Raw genomic sequence first — 16,611 nt, 5'->3', positions numbered from 1 at the left:
TTATCACAGTTTTTAACACGATAGTTCCTGTCATGAATTTCCATTGTTTTATCGTGAAAAGGCATTCCTGAAACTGGGCTTGTGTGATGGACTTTACTTATACAAGATGCTTGAATACTCTGGCACTGATAATAACCTCACTCACCCCTCCTGCTCTTTAAGCTCCTGATTCAGGTCTTGAATTAGTCAGACCTTCCCTCTGTCTTTAGGCCCTGTTAGTTCCTGAAACGGCTCTCATTCACTCTTTATTTATGCCTTTCTTTATGCCTTCCAGGTTCTTTTAGTTTATGATCCACGTCTAGATCGATCATTTATTAATTCACACATTTTGTTCTGTAGTTAAGTTAGTGCTGAATACATTACAGTGTCAATCTGTTGTTCAATCTGCGTTAATTATAAGAATGTTATTGATTGTTGGACATTATTGGATTGTTGGATACTTCTCTCTCTTTCTCCCTCTAGCCGCCTGAAGATAGTTTAGGTTTATGTTTTTCTTTGATTATCGATAAGTGGCACATTTGTGTTGGAAATCAACCAGGGGTAGGTTCTTGTTTTGATATGTGGTTTGTGGTTCTCGAGGAATTAGGAGTTTATGATACGTATATTCTAGAAATGAACTCCGCCCGAGGATTGAACATCTTTTACTGTGGTTTGTGTGCTCATCGCAGACTTTGACTGTCCCTGCCCCCAGCGTGGTGATAGCATGAACCAGATCATTCAATTAGTATCCAATTAAATAACATCCTTTTTTAAAATGTATTCTTTGAATAAAACAAGATTTTCTTTTTCTGGGTACATTCTCTTTTTCATGAGAGACTATCTGAGCTATTATAAAAAAAGTTTTATTTAGGTCAAGTTAAGTTTTTTTTAATCTCACCTAATGTGTTCATTTTGAACTGACGTATTTTAATACATACATAGATTAGTGCTCTTGTGTGTAATACAGTGTTTTTTTTATTGAATGTATTTCTCGTTTTAGACAACAGGTTTCAAACGGCAGCCCAAATGAAAGGAAGATAACTGAAGAGCTGGAGACGTTTGTCATACAGTTTAACCCTTGTGTTGTCTCTGGGTCAAGGTGACGCGGAGGCCCCGAAAACCAATGTGTATGCGGTACCCCTTGTGAACGACCTCCACCACTGTATATGTATTTGTGAAGCCAGGTTGGTTGATCACAGTTGGATACTACAAACACATTTGTCTGAGTTGCTTGGCAAGAAAGTGATCCTCCTTGTATGAGTCTAAAGCAGGGGTGGGCAAACTCGGTCCTCAAGGGCCGCAGGGTTATGCAGGTTTTTGTTCCAACCGATCGAGCATGCACATTTTAACCAATTAGGTTTCAGCTGAAACAAGCAACACCAGACTGACAATCAACTGATTACACTCCTTAGACACCTGATTGGTCAAAATGTGTCCTCTTGATCGGTTGGAACAAAAACCTGGACACCCTGCGGCCCTCGAGGACCGAGTTTGCCCACCCGTGGTCTAAAGGTTACTGGACTGTGTAGTTCAGGGGTGTCAAACCGGTCCAGTAAAGGGCCAGCGTGGTGTAGGTTTTTGTTCCAACCAGTCAAGCACACATGAGTTAACCAATCAGGTGTCGGCTTAACAAGCAACACCTGACTGACAATTCATTGATTACTGTCTTCAGACGCCTGATTGGTTCAACTCATGTGTGCTTGACTGGTTGGAACAAAAACCTACACCACCCTGGCCCTTTACTGGACCAGTTTGACACATGTGGTGTAGTTTATCAAGACGATCTTTGTCGTCTCAAATAACTACTGACAGGAGCAGGCTTGCTAAGATAGAAATCATTGTTTTAAGGAGTGGTCATAGAACCCGCACACCCCCCCCCCCAGGGTGATCATCTCCTGAGGTATGTAAGATACTTTTGGGTAATGTGGTGTAAAAGACAACGTGGACGTACATACAATTACACAGGGTTGTTAAAGAGTGTTGTTTAAAAAAAAGAAAAAAGAAATGGTTCCCATAAAAGGATCTCAACAATCAAAATAAAGATTTTAATCTTAATTCCCTCCAGTTAATTCAGACCAGTTATTAGCGACTGAAAAGGATGCTCACAATAAGTGAGTTGACATAAGTTTGATTTTTATTGAGCTGCATAATAATTCTGCACACTAATAATTGTGCACACAAATATATATATTTTTCAATTTTTATGATCGCAGACACCTAACTTTTACTTCTTTAAATATCTAATTTTGAGATTTATTAACATTTTCTTGTTCAATAATTAAATGAATCCCCAAAAATACAACTTGCCTAATAATTCTGCACGCAGTGAATATACAGTATATATATATTTTTTTCTTTTACATGTTAGGTGTAGTGAATAAATAAAAGCAGATGTATATAATCAACATATATAGATAAATAAAAAACTTTTTTTTTTTACATTAGTAATTGATTTATTTAGACCAGTTATTAGCAACCGAGAAGGGAACTTTGGTAAAACCTCTCAGTCCTGTTTCATCTCCTAAAGCATGTTATTTTCACCCTAAGTGAAAGCCCAAAGGGGAGTCCTTAAGAATGCACAATAATTGAGATAGATTCTTATTGTGTGACGACATAATTCCTTTTGAAACCTTTTTTTCAAATAACCCAGTTTTTTTTTGTTTTTTTTTGTTTATGACATTATCATCTAAACCACCAACCCCATCCAAAAATGTTTTCCAGGTAGGAACAGAGAAGGTTTCTCTGTTAGTTTTCCCTTTTTTTTTTTATTCTGAGAACTCGTGTTTCCAGCATCACATGAACCCCTGAACTAATTGCAGAGGATCAACAAAAATACAGCCTTTCATATGTTAATGAGTCTGTCTGTGGTCCGCCTTTAAAAACGGGAGAAGTGTCCAGGATCTCATCAGAGCTCGCACACTGGCCGTCAACATGACTTCAATCCTGGTCATCGGACAGATCATCAGCATCATACCGTTCTTGGCGGTCTTGATTTTCGTCATCGGCAAGCTGGTGCTGCACTTGAGAGGAAGTCCTCTCGAGGATGGTTCTGGTCACGCCGTGCTGATCACCGGCTGTGACAGTGGCTTTGGTCACCAGCTGGCCCGGAGCCTGGACAAACAGGGGTTCTTGGTCTTCGCCGGCTGTCTGGCTCCTACTGGACCCGGAGCCCAGAGCCTGGCCAGACAGAGTTCCAGGAACCTGAAAATCCTCAAACTGGATGTGACCAACGACCAGGACGTGGAAGAAGCAAAAAAGTTTGTCCAGGACAACCTGCCGCCAAAAGGTAAGAAGCTAGCCCGTGAAGGGTGTGAAGGTGTTTTAACATATCTGTGGTTTTTGTTTTTTTTTTGTCTGTAGGATTGTGGGCGATCGTGAACAACGCTGGCATCTCTGACTGGGCAGAAATCGAGTGGAGCACCGTCTATGACTTCTGCAACATGGTCAACGTCAACTTGTTTGGCAGCATCAGGACGACGGTGGCCTTCCTCCCGCTAGTACGAGCTGCCAAAGGTGAATCTTCTTCTCGATCTCAATATCACAAGACAGTCCCACTGACTACAAAAAAATCTTCTGTGGTGAAGGTCGGGTGGTTTTCGTGTCCAGCATCTTTGCTTTCTTCACCTGCCTGAACATGGGAGCCTACAGTGTGTCCAAGAGAGGACTGGAGGCTTTCGCAGACTGTTTAAGAGTGGAGATGGCCAGCTTCGGTGTCAAGGTAATTCAAGTTGAAACTCAAACACAGGGGATGACTTTGAAGACAGCATAACATGCTGCTCTCACAACACAGCATGCTGTATAATTGGCGAAATATATCGATCTTAGGGGAGAAACAGAGCTTCTCTCTGTCCTCAACTGTGACTGTATTCGTGCAATCCTTATGCTGCTAGTCATTTGGCTTGAGACGTAGAAAATTCTAAATAAACATTTTATTGTTGCTTTATTAATGCTTTTTGTTACACTGTTACTGTATAAGATATATATTTGCTGGCTTGGAAGCTAGTTTTAGCAAAAATACTTTGTGAAGATTATATTATTTTAATAACTTCTGGCTCTAATACATTCATGTCAAACTATGTGTCAGTTCAGTAAATACACAACTTTTTGGTCCCGTCTAAAACTGCTCTAAAAAAGTTAATCTTCATCAAATATATTGCTGCACATTTAAAATATTCAACTTTTGGTTCAACTTGACAATATTTAGTAAGTACTGCTGTCAAATCTGGGATAGAAACGATGAAGATCAGTGGTGTCACATGATGAACATTTCTAAAACAATATAAGTAAGAAGATGGAACACAGTTCCAAAAAGACTAACATAAATATTAGATGTAAATAAACCCCTAATTCACAGTGAAACCACACAAAAATCTATCAATCAAATTCCGATCAAAGAAGTGCATTAAAAACGCCTGAAAGTCTCTCCAGAACGCAACCTAAGTATGGACAAAAATTGACCTGTGGAGTCTGAGACCCCTTTATATAATATCTGCCCCTTTTAACAAATCCACTTTTGTGCCGGCTCTTTGAAGTGAGACGTGTTTTTTTTTGTGTGGTTTTGTGGTCTACTCAGGCGCCAGCAAGGTGGAGGTGGACTGGTGTGGGCTGGTATTATTCAAGATGAGCTGGTTGGAGCGTTTAGGGTTTAAGTTTATAAAAATGTTTAAAATTTAATGCAGGATGCTCCATCTCATGCATCCAAATACTCAACTGCTTGGCGAGTCAGTAAAGGCCTGAAAGATGAAAAAATAATGACATGGCCCCCTTCCTCACCTGACCTAAACCCGTGGGCCCTTGTGAAACGAGACCTTTACAGGGAAGGAAAGCAGTTTCTCTGAACAGTGTCTGGGAGGCGTTGGTTGCTACGGCATAGAAAGTTGATGGTCAACAGATTAAGAAATGTGTGTGTATATATATATATATATATGTGTGTGTATATATATGTTTACATTAGTAATTGATTTTGTGCATTACATTTTGTTGTTGATAATAAATTAATTAAAGCAACAAAAAAACCTATAGAGCCAATCGGGAGCCGAAAAAGCTGGTTCTTTTTAGTGAGCCAGGCCGAAAGAGCCGGCTCACTACATAGCGCCACAATGACCATCACTTGTTTATGCTGACTCAGCCTATGTCTATGTCTATGGACTAACTGAGTCACCCTTTAATCATATTTGTCTCTTCTCTCCCTTAGGTCAGTATCATTCAGCCTGGTAATTTCGGACAGGCGACCAACATAGTCAAGCTGAAGACGTCTGTGAACATCTGGGAAAAACTGGACAACAAGCGCAAGAGCATCTTCAACCAACGGTACATCGAGCTAGCCAACGAGTACTTCCTGTCCAACTGCAGGCTGGGCTTCAAGAACCCAGACCTGGTCATCGAGGCCATGTTGCACGCCATCACTTCTGCTCAGCCTAAATACAGATACCTGCTGGTGTCGACCCTTGACAGGTTTTTCTTCCAGCTGTTTCCTTACCTTCCCACTTTTGTGACCGACGCCATCTTTTCCTTTAGCCCCATGTACAGCAAAAGAAAAGAGATGCTGTATGTGAAATGAGGTTCTTAAGTTTCCATTTGAAATGTAATGTAAAGTAATGTGCTGTGTTGTGTTGAATAAAATGTACCCCCCAAAAAAACAGTGTCTGTGTCAAACTGATATGGCTTCGCTTTGGCAAGTACCTGGCACGCATCCTAGGATGCCGCTTACATTCCCACACATATCACACACTTGTTTCGCCAATGTGGACAAGATCAGCCCAGCTGAGGGTTATAATATGAAACATCATATATCTGAGCTCACGATGTTGAGCTGAATCCTCGTTCTCTGGTGCTAAAGGAGACATATTGGACACGCAGACTGGGGTAACCTGGCAAGGTTCTGTGGATCACCCTGGTCTGCTGGTGAACAATTACCTGTGAATCTTGTCGTTTATTTATTTTACTCAAAAATTGAAATTAATATGCATCTAAGAAGACCAAGGCTTCTCTTCTGGTGCAACACAGAGGAAGTTCACGGCTCAATGTTAGGACATAGTAAACGTGACACATAAGAAAAACTCTCAGTTGAAGTCCAAACTCCAGTAGTCGCTTCAAGGTTTTTATCATGCAGAATTATGGAGTTTCAGCTTCAGTTATCTATTTTATTCCCCATTCAATCCTCTAGATCTGTCCCCCCCAACCACCTAGCCGGGCCCCAGTACCAGCCCCACAGAAATGTTTTTCTTTTTATTCTCTTGTATCAATTATTTCTGTCTATAATGTGTATTTTTAAACCATTGTGTTATCTCAGGGTCAAGGTGACCAACAGGCTATTTAATGTTTTTCAAGGACAGTGTTTCTCTCCTAATACAATACAGTCCCACGGTAATAGTTTAGTGATGTCTTCATCCAATCCATCCATTAGATCTGATTAATCTGCTTGGAGTGCTACCTCACCTCTTGCCCTGGATTTGTGTCTGGCACATTTATTATTTAATCTGATTTTATTTCGCACACTTTATCTTTATTTCAATCTATTAATCATGATGTTTTGTTTTATTCTAATTCTTCTATTTTATTTCCTTTAGTTTTGATCTGAAGGTCGCGCTGTAAAAAATAATGATGACATTGAAGGTGAAGTCTGCTCTAGACCTCTGTGTATTAGATCTTCTCCACATTATACTTATAATTTTTATTTGTATTAAGAATGTGGTTATGGGGTTTTTGATCGTAAAAAGATTGAGTTGACAAGAATCTAGCGGTTGTCTTTAGCAACCCTAATAACTCAACACAATTTGGCCTCAGAGCCATACGAAAGCTTATCTCTCTCTTTTATTATAAGCTGCTTTAATGGTTTTAAGCCCCAGTAAAAAAAAGTTATACTTCATCTACATTTTAAGTAATTCTTTTTAAAAACGTTTTAAATTGAAAAGATGTTTGTGTGTAAAACTGAAAGAACTCCAAGAAATCATGGTTGATCGTGTTTCATTTATATGTCAAACAAGATGATACTATTGTGTAATTCAAGGGACAGAAAATTCTCAGTTAACATTTTTATCTTTCACCCTATGTTCTAGTCATTCCAGTTACGCTGTAAAATTCTACTAATTTAACAACCACAACCATTTTCTCCCAATTCATGAAAATCATTTGTGGCGTTTAACAGTATTGCACAGTGATCCTTGTTAAACGGTCATTCCAGGGAAAAATATGGTTTCATCCGATTACATTTCCAGGACAGGGTTTCTTTATATCAATAACCCAGTTCCCCCATTATTGTTATTTGACTACTTTGTTTCTTCCCATTCACCCAATGATTATATTATAAGACTAAGAAATTGTTGCTTCATCTGTTTAGAGAAATACCACCCCTCATGACTTGTAGTAAGTAAGTAATTTATATTTATAGAGCGCTTTTCTAGACCAGGGTCACAAAGCGCTTAAACAATAAAAATATATAAATAAATAAAATATATACTTAAAAGATCAAGATAACACCTAGAACAACACAGGAGTCCCAGTAAATCAGGGAAAAGCCTGCACATCAAACACATCATTGTTAATTGAGTTAATACTGGCTAGAGATACAACATTTCACCTTTATTTCAATCTAAAAATAAAGCTTTTTTTTTTTTTTTTCATTGAAGTATATATTTTGTCACATTCCTGCTCGTTTAATTTTGGATGTTTACTTGTGTCCATGAGCTTCAAGAAACCAGATGAGTTTTCTTGCTTGTAGTTTTAAATTAGCCTCTCTTGGTTTTGTTGATTTAGTGACACAATTTATTTATTAAAGCCTCTGAGTGTATCAAAGATACAACTTGATACCCTTTTAAGAGCTCAGTAGCTGGTGCTCTCATTTTAAAACATGATGTGAAGTTTTGTAATCAATTCAGTTGTTCCAGGCAAATGACAAAACTCCATCATAAAACCTGCTGAGTTGTTTCACGAAACTTCATCAGCCCATCACTAGTTTTTCCTTGAACTCTTATACTCTCGTACTTCTTTTCTAGGTCAGATCTGTTCATTTACTAGGACATGTAATGTTCCAGATAACTACTCCAGATCTTATCTTCAACCTCAGTCAACGTCATCTCTGACTGAGCGAAACATTTTTTGCAGACACAAGTTAATTCTGTTATTCTTTAAACATTTTTTTTCTCCATCAAAAATCCCTGGAGGCTAAATTTAATGTGGAACGTATTGCTTGAAATCAGCAAAAACTCTCGAAGTCTGACTCTTCCAAATGTTTATTCTACTAAGTACTAAGTTTCAGTCTGGCTTCCATAAACATCACTCTACGTAGACAGCTTTATTGAAAGTGTCCAGTGACATCATGATGTCGGCTCACTCGGGTAAATTGACTGTTCTGGTTCTCTTGGATCTGTCCTCAGCATTTGACGCAGTTGATCACCAGATCCTGCTAAGTAGACTGAGGGATGAAGTGGGACTGTCTGGGTCTGTGTTAGAATGGTTCTCATCTTACCTTTCTGGGCGCAGTTTTAGTGTATCTGCCAATCAAATGAGGTCTAAATCGGCAGATCTGTTGTGTGGAGTCCCTCAAGGCTCTGTTCTTGGTCCTTGCTGTACTTGATTCCCCTCTGTAAAATCATTCATCCAACTGAGCCCCAAAGGCTGAACAGCTTAGTCAATTGTTTGCTAGAAATCAAACAATGGCTGAGTGAAAACACTCTACAGCTAAATGTTGACAAAACTGAAACACTGGTGATTGCTCCTGATGATAAGGTTCCAGGGTTGAGTCAGTACTTGGGTGACTTAGGTCAGTCTGTCAAACTGAGCCTGAGAAACCTGGGTGTTGTATTTGATAAAGACATGTCTGTTGTTCAACACTGTAGAAAACTGACCATAAACTGTTTCCTTCAACTGAGAAAAATCTCTAAACTTAGGAAAATGTTGTCGGAACATGATCTCGAGCTTATAATCCATGTGTTTGTTTCTTCTCGTCTGTACTATTGTAACAGTTTGTTTTCATGTCTAAACAAGAAGGAGCTGTCTCGCCTGCAGTTGATTCAGAACTCTGCAGCAAGAATTCTAACCCGCTCTAGTAGAAGAACTCACATTTCTCCGGTCCTTAAAACTCTTCACTGGCTTCCAGTTTCTTTCAGGATCAACTTTAAAATTCTGGTTCTTACTTTCAGATCTATTCATGGTCAGGCTCCTCATTACATCACTGATCTGATCCAGCCTTACACCCCAGCTCGGGCTCTGAGGTCTGTGGATCAGAATCTACTTATGGTTCCACGCATACGGCTCAGGACCAGAGGAGAGAAATCTTTTCAGGCTGTTGCTCCTAAGCTTTCGCACAATCTTCCTCTCTCTTTGCACTTGATGGATCTACTGACTCCTTTAAGAAACATCTAAAGACGTTTCTATTTGTTTAGGCTTTTCCTTGATTTTCTGGAACTCCTGTTGTGTTATCAGTTTTATCTTGACCTTTAAAGTATATACTTTATTGAATATTGTTTTGATTGTTTAAGCGCTTTGTGACCCTGGTCTGGAAAAGCGCTATATAAATAAAAATTACTTACTTACTTACTTACTTACTGTTGTAGTTTAAAGGTAGCAGTAATACTGTTTGTTCAAACAACTTTTCAAAATTGATCTACCTTTCTTTTTTCCTCTGCTACTTTCTCATGACGCACTCTGAATGGATTTTTATAACATCATTTTTTTTCTCTGTAGACACAACAGTACTGTACTATGTAGATGTGGAAATTACCCTCTTGGATTTGTTTTTACAAACTTATGCTAGTTGTCAAAGACATATTACGTGAGAGTTATATTCGCTGATAGTCACCCATTTCACACGGTCCTTTAGTGCGTATCATTTTTGACAGAACCACTCCACATCTTTCAAGGGGAAGAGCCATTCTTGTGTATTTGCTCACGTCATCTTGGCTGCATGAAAAGGAAAAAATCATTTTTTGGTCTGAAAAAGACTGTGTACCCTTGAGCTACAGTTTTATGTAGGTGCAAAAATGTTCCTTCACTAAACAGAAATCTGTAATAAATAACAAATTACAATGTTGTATTTGTGCGAATTAGTGACTCATACTTTCACTAGCAGTAAGTGAAAAAAAACTGTTTGACTCATGGGATTCACTACGTCATAAATAATTGATTCTAAATTCTAAACTAACAGCCCTTCTGTCTGCCTGTAGTCACCTTACACTTGTCCCTCGCCTGCAATCTGCTGCTCATGTCGACACAAGAACTTCCCCACAAATGCCTTTGATTCTTTAAATGGGAACTTACGTGTTGATTTAAGTGTCTCTTAAATAGATGTTAGACCTCTATTGTATAATCAGTATGTGTCTGTTTATACAAAAACTCTTTTAATAAATATATTTACATTAGAAAATGTGCTTAACCCCCACCCCCTGAAACCATTCATTTTTCTGATGAAATCTTGTTTACCATAACCACACCTGCTCTGCTATTATTGGTCAAGAATCAAGGTTACTCACCGCACGTCATCAATCCCCACAGTTTCCACCTCCAATTGACTTTGTTTATCAACAAACATCTGGCTGGAGGAGGAGTGATGCCATTATTATGTCATAATGTACTCTGCTCTCGTTACCTTTCGTTCGCCAGGATTTCAGTTTTTTTCTGCATTTCTTTGATCCAAATTTTGTAGATTTGTGCGCATTTCACTGTGTATCTCTGAATTATTTTTCTAGTTTTATGAGGTTTTTATTTTAAAAAATCTGTTCCATCTTTTATAATCAAGGATATATAAATCATAACATTTGATGTGATGATCTTTATTCTTCAACCATATGACATAAAAGTCAGAGTTCCTTGCTTGACCCGTACTCATAAAACTCTAGACTTATAATGTAGGGTCACAAAATATCCTCACACAAGCAGCAAATGAGTCTCTGACTGCAATTTTATGACCTTAAATGCATGAATAATATGTCACATCAGCAACACGTTTTCTTCTTTGAGCTGGCTTGATCTGCTACAACATCCACTTTAAATACAAAACATATCAGAACAAGGAAAGCAGTACATTGTGGGACAATTGCGGAAGTTTTTCTTTTCCCTTTTTGTGTGTATTCTCTCTCTGTTAAGAAGGATTCTAGATCATTCCAGAAAGCCACGGAGGCAGGAAAAGGCCAATGGTGCCAAACAAACACACCATGATGAACATCCACAGGAAGATCCGGTCAACAACCATGGCCACGTACTTCCAGTCCTCCTTCACCTGTGGAGCAAAGTAGAATCAAGATGTAAATACATTTTTTTTAGTTTAAATATTATTACGTTCCAGCAGTGTCAGTTTCTCTCTTTTGACCAACCGAAAAGTCGTCATCCTCTGCCCTCAGATGTTCAGCGATGTAGGTCATTCCGTCCAGTGCTGATACCACCGCCGGGGACAGCTCCAGCAACAAGGAGCTTTTTGTTGGACCTGCTTTCTGGGGTGGGGGTTCTTTATTCAAGCTCATGTTTCTAAAAGACTTATGAGTAGGAATCCTTGAGCATCCTGTCACTCCAAAACTAAGCGGATCATCTCTCCGGTCTGCATCCACGTGAACGGTCCGTGCCGAAAATTCTTCATCCGTGCCACTGAGGTGACATCTGCAGGGACAGGCTCGTTCGGTGTCAAGATCAACGGCAGACTCCTCCGTGTTCCAGATCGAAGTGTTCGAAGTAGCCGAAGAGTTGAAGTGAAAGAGCTTTTCAGTCAGGCGCCTAGAAAACAAATCAGATGCAGTTGATTCAAGCGGTCACGTAGAGTAAAACCATGTGACTGTAGATGAGTTCACTGATGTTTACGTTTTGGAACCGACTCCGTGACGCGGCCTCTTCATGCACAGCCAACGAGGGATCTTCTGCAGGAAAAGCCGACGAACCCACCGAGGCATGGCGTGGGTGGCGGGCGACCTGTGATGCACGTTGAGCACGAACACCGTGATGACGATGGAGAGGGTGACGAAGATCATGATGAAGAGGAGGTACTCCCCGATCAGCGGGATCACCAGGGAGGTGGACGGGATGATCTCGGTGATGAGCAGCAGGAAGACGGTCAGCGACAGGAGCACGGAGATGCACAGGGTGATCTTCTCGCCGCAGTCCGACGGAAGGTAGAAGACCAGGACGGTCAGGCAGGAGATGAGCAGGCAGGGGATGATGAGGTTGATGGTGTAGAAGAGCGGCAGGCGGCGGATGATGAAGTAGAAGGTGATGTCGGGGTAGATGTCATGGCAGCAGTCGTACTTCTTGGTGTTGTACGTGGCCACTGCGTTTACAATAGCCCATTCTCCGCTTTCCCAGTAATGCTGAAAGAAACATTATTTTGAGAACCAGACCATGAGACCCATCGTTAACTCAGGCCTGGACTGGACTGATTTATGGAACTTTCTGAAACTGACCATGTTGTGGTGTCTTTGTATGTATTACTCGGAACAACCGTTATTTTATATAGTCATGCACTATATAAAGATTGAAAGGGAGCGAAGAACAGTTATTTTCATTTCCCTTTTGAATGAACAACTTCAAAGTAAAAGGAACATTTTCCTCCTTAGTTCCACTTATTACTGATCTTCACTCGTCAAGTTCTTAGTTTTTTCAAACCCTGAAATTGGTCACTTTTAATTTTTAGTTGCTAATTATTGGACTCCTCAATTCTCTCGCAGTGTTTCAGACCTTTCAGGTGTTATTCCAAATAGTCCTGGATCTCCAGGTGTAAATCTATCCATGCCTTTATACATGACAGAGTCTTTATCTTTCTACTAGCTCCGGTTGTTTCAGTACTCTTGCTTTTCCAAAAAAGTGTTGGTTCTATGGTCTACCTAACAACATATTAAGGGCCTTAAAGCAGGCGTCACCAACCTAATTGGAAATGTGAGCTACTCCAAGGGCACTGTTTGACCTGAAAGGCTACCACCAGTTTGTCTGCCAATAAATAACATATATATGCTGGTGAAAGCTGCCTAAAAACTTGGAAAAGCAGTCACTTTGTGTGTCAAAAGTGATGAAGGGCCCCATACCACCGGTGCTGCTCTTTCATATATGTAAACTGAAAATTTATTGATACCAAATAATATTTTTGTTACACCCTTTTAACATTATTAGAGTCCACTAGATGGCACTCTACTCTGCTTTATTGCTTTAAACAACAACTGTTCTATTCAAACCTCATCATTTTTGACTGTCCTTCCTACTGACCTCTCGAAAGATATGAAACTGCTTAATGAAGCTTCTACCTAGGTTTTTATTTTAAAGGAATTGGTGCCCTTTGTGTTACAATTCAATCCATTTTTTTGTATTTATTTTAAATGATATCATTACACAAACATTTTTGGATCCCAGTACTAAGCCTTGTGGTACTCCACACTCCCTCATACGTCCCACTCATAGAATTTTAAATGATCTTCTTCAACATTCTATTGTTTTCTGCTTAGATAGTGTTCCATTACACTATGTCCTGGTCCTCTGTAGATTTATTATGGGTTTTATTTATCGAGAAAAATCCAATGACATACTCTTTCTCATGTGAAATCCTCCAATAAGCTCATTGATGACATGGAGAATCATGTGGTCAACCATTTAAAACGACATCTGGACCCTGAGCTCGAGATGCTACAAGAAAGGCAGTAACTTGATGATTTAAAAATGAAAGCGCTAGACAGAGAAGTGTTAAGACCATGAAGTCAACTGTGTTCTCGTAAGGCTCCAGATCAATCTTGGCTCGATCGTAGGTCCAGGAGCCAAACTTCATCTTGCAGCTCTGCTGATCGAAGGGGAAGAAGGTGACATCGATGGAACAGGAGGATTTGTAGATAGCGGGAGGCACCCAGCTGACCTGCCCAGTGTGGAAGAGCAGCGCCTTGGTCATGTGTGTGACGGTGAACTCTCCATCAGCACTGAAACCCCACAGAGATGAAGAAAAGAAGGAACAAAGACACTGAATTTAGCAACACTGCACACTGGGGATTATTTTTAGCAAGGAATAAGCAGATAGAATGGCTCTAAGGTTTCCGTCTGACTCATTTAAAAGTTAAAACTTGAGGCATACCCATCGGAACAGACCGATATAAAATATTTATGGCTGAATATTTTAAGTTATGGCTCTGCTACATGATGCAAGCTGGTTAAACCCGAGGAAAAGAAAGTTTCTCCCACTTCCTGACACATTTCAGACTAATGTTTCATCCCTCTCCTCCAGGGAGGAAATTAAACTGATGCAAGTTGACTGCAGAAACTGAGTAAGGGTCCTTCAGTCAACAAGATGGTTTGAGTGTGAGGGAATAAGTGGGTGTGATAATAATTGACCTTTCCCACTCATTCACTCTTCACTCGTGGAGCATGTTGATGATCACTCTCTATCATTTCCCATCTACAGATCTTCTCACTGAAAATAGCTGTACATTCCTGTATATATATATTAAATTGAATTTCTAAAGCGTCAACAAGAGCTCTTCCACTGTGCTCTATGTAACTTGATTTAATACAAATAAATGACACGTTACTTGTTGTACAGAACAATGTCCGGGACCCAGATGAGCTCAGACGGAACTCTGATGGAGGTAATGTTGTCGTAATCTGACGGATTCCACTGAAATTTATAATCTGTCCATTCCTGAAATTCATTACTACAATTAGGAAACGAAAGTAAGTACTTTTAAAATCTAAAGAAATTATTTACCTGCTTTAACCACACATTGGTCGTCATCATCTGATTTTTCTCATCCTGTGGGAAAATTACATTTATTTCCTAAAAATACAGTATTGTGTATTTTTTTTTTTTTTAAATTTATTCAATTTATCAATTTACCACATCGATCAGCTGTGCCATGGAGAGTCCAAACTTTACTATGACCACGTCGCTGATGTTTCGAGCAGGTCGAGACAACTTGTTGTAGCTCTCAAACAAACTCCTGAAAAGTTCATCTTCCATGTGGGCAGCACTCCAATCTTCAGCCAGAACTTCCAAGTGAGGAAAGTGTGAATAAAACAAAAGGTAAAACTCCTATTAAAATGGGTGTTAATTATTTGTTTTCTAATATAATCTAAAATGTATCTGAACTTTAAGCACTTACCCTTAAAGTTAGACACATTGTCAACCTCTCTTTGAATAATATAATATAATATAATATAATATAATTCAATTCAATTTTATTTAAAGTGTCTTATCATAACAAAGTTATCTCAAGACACTATACAGTTGAAGTAAGACTATAGTTGATTAAGGAAAAATAGATGACAGCAATTCAACATATAATATAATATAATATAATGTAACAATACTCATTTATTCTTTTGCATCCATGAACCTCCATAAAGAAGCATACTACTACTATAAATAATAATAACAATAGTTGCAACAATAACAGTAATAATGTAAGTAATAATAATAACAAGAGTTACAACAACAAATTGAAAATAAATTCTTCATTTAATGTTAAAAACTATCTTAATTTTTGTCAAAACATTAAGATTGAAGTTAAGATTTACTCACTGGAGCTGACGAAGATCCAACAGTTAAGATAAAGGGTCGCTGTCAAATCCATTTCACGATTGAGAAGTTTTTTTTTTTTTTAAAAGGTCACTGCGTTTTACAAATAATGAATTCCCGGAAACGAGCGTTCTGAGGATCCCAGCAGCAGATGACTTCTGATCAGACTGCAGAGCGTCCTCGAGGTAATTGGTTCAAATGAATTAAATAATGAACAGGCTCCAGGATTTTTTCTTTTTTTTTCAGGAGTCTTACGCAAAGAACAGGGATTAGTTTTGTGTTGTTTGAATCACCATTATTACAATTTGTGTCAAGCACCACTGACCTATTTATTCATAAATTAGTCTTTTTGGTTTGATTAAAAAATGATTCATAAAGCTTTTTTTTAATTGGGTAAACGCTTTATGTAAGTAAGTAAGTAAGTAAGTAAGTAATTTTTATTTATATAGCGCTTTTCCAGACCAGGGTCACAAAGCGCTTAAACAATCAAAACAATATTCAATAAAATATATACTTTGAAGGTCAAGATAAAACTGATAACACAACAGGAGTTCCAGAAAATCAAGGAAAAGCCTGAACAAATAAAAACGTCTTAAGATGTATTATCATTATTAGTATAACTAGTCATAATTTAGTAAGTAAGTAAGTAATTTTTATTTGTATAGCGCTTTTCCAGACCAGGGTCACAAAGCGCTTAAACAATCAAAACAATACTCAATAAAGTATAGAAATTTAAATAGAAATTTAAGTACTAAACATAAACTTAACGAATAATAAAACGGACTTCAGAAATATGAAAACGTTTAAATTAAATTAAGAGATAAGGCAGAGATAATCTACAAAGGACCTATTCATTCCAAGCGCTGTACTGTATTTCGTGATCGCCTTTCGTTATACGCCTGTTTTGACTTCGCCCATGTCCCGTACATCCTGAACAGAAGCAGCTGATAGACGCTCCAGAATAAAATCAGAACAAGAGGACTCACTCTGATGCTTTTGTCAAATCCCCTGTCTTTGTATATTCATTGAGTTTTCCTTAACAAACGTAAACGTGTGAATTCCTTCTAGATAGAACGCTTGATAAACACGAGTATTACCTTTGAGAATATTTTTTAAAATGCACATTTTAGGCGACTTTAGCACCTGGACAAAACCGAGTTAAT

General features: G+C 38.7%; 2 protein-coding genes across 2 annotated transcripts; one reads left to right on the top strand and one right to left on the bottom strand.

Annotated features, from left to right (window-relative positions):
- The first annotated feature begins 2,910 nt into the window (after positions 1-2,910).
- Positions 2,911-5,596, top strand: LOC148079908 (D-beta-hydroxybutyrate dehydrogenase, mitochondrial-like). The gene is made up of 4 exons (XM_087792585.1): positions 2,911-3,265; positions 3,340-3,492; positions 3,564-3,697; positions 5,174-5,596. Exons 1-4 carry the CDS (start codon positions 2,911-2,913, stop codon positions 5,537-5,539), a joined length of 1,008 nt encoding a protein of 335 aa, XP_087648711.1. The 3' UTR covers positions 5,540-5,596.
- A 5,472-nt stretch (positions 5,597-11,068) lies between these two features.
- Positions 11,069-15,836, bottom strand: LOC148079907 (neuronal acetylcholine receptor subunit alpha-2-like). The gene is made up of 8 exons (XM_087792381.1): positions 15,452-15,836; positions 14,768-14,919; positions 14,639-14,683; positions 14,463-14,572; positions 13,637-13,856; positions 11,767-12,269; positions 11,289-11,682; positions 11,069-11,194 (listed from the first exon to the last, which is right to left on the bottom strand). Exons 1-8 carry the CDS (start codon positions 15,501-15,503, stop codon positions 11,069-11,071), a joined length of 1,602 nt encoding a protein of 533 aa, XP_087648507.1. The 5' UTR covers positions 15,504-15,836.
- Between the last annotated feature and the right edge of the window lie 775 nt (positions 15,837-16,611).

This window comes from Callionymus lyra, chromosome 5 (genome assembly GCF_982586985.1).
Source record: "Callionymus lyra chromosome 5, fCalLyr1.hap1.1, whole genome shotgun sequence".
NCBI lineage: Eukaryota > Metazoa > Chordata > Actinopteri > Syngnathiformes > Callionymidae > Callionymus > Callionymus lyra.
Note: the sequence above shows the minus strand (reverse complement) of the source record. Positions and strands in the feature narration are given on the sequence as shown.

What these genes read in the sequence shown, in the direction of transcription:
- LOC148079908 (XM_087792585.1), top strand. Translation starts at nt 2,911, where the DNA reads ATGACTTCAATCCTGGTCATCGGACAGATCATCAGCATCATACCGTTC. An exon ending in GGACAACCTGCCGCCAAAAG is followed by an intron (nt 3,266 to 3,339) that starts GTAAGAAGCTAG and finishes TTTTGTCTGTAG; the next exon opens with GATTGTGGGCGATCGTGAAC. An exon ending in TGGCCAGCTTCGGTGTCAAG is followed by an intron (nt 3,698 to 5,173) that starts GTAATTCAAGTT and finishes TCTCTCCCTTAG; the next exon opens with GTCAGTATCATTCAGCCTGG.
- LOC148079907 (XM_087792381.1), bottom strand. Translation starts at nt 15,503, where the DNA reads ATGGATTTGACAGCGACCCTTTATCTTAACTGTTGGATCTTCGTCAGC. An exon ending in AGAACACAGTTGACTTCATG is followed by an intron (nt 12,270 to 13,636) that starts GTCTTAACACTT and finishes TGTTTCTTTCAG; the next exon opens with CATTACTGGGAAAGCGGAGA. An exon ending in CACGGAGTCGGTTCCAAAAC is followed by an intron (nt 11,683 to 11,766) that starts GTAAACATCAGT and finishes TTTGTTTTCTAG; the next exon opens with GCGCCTGACTGAAAAGCTCT.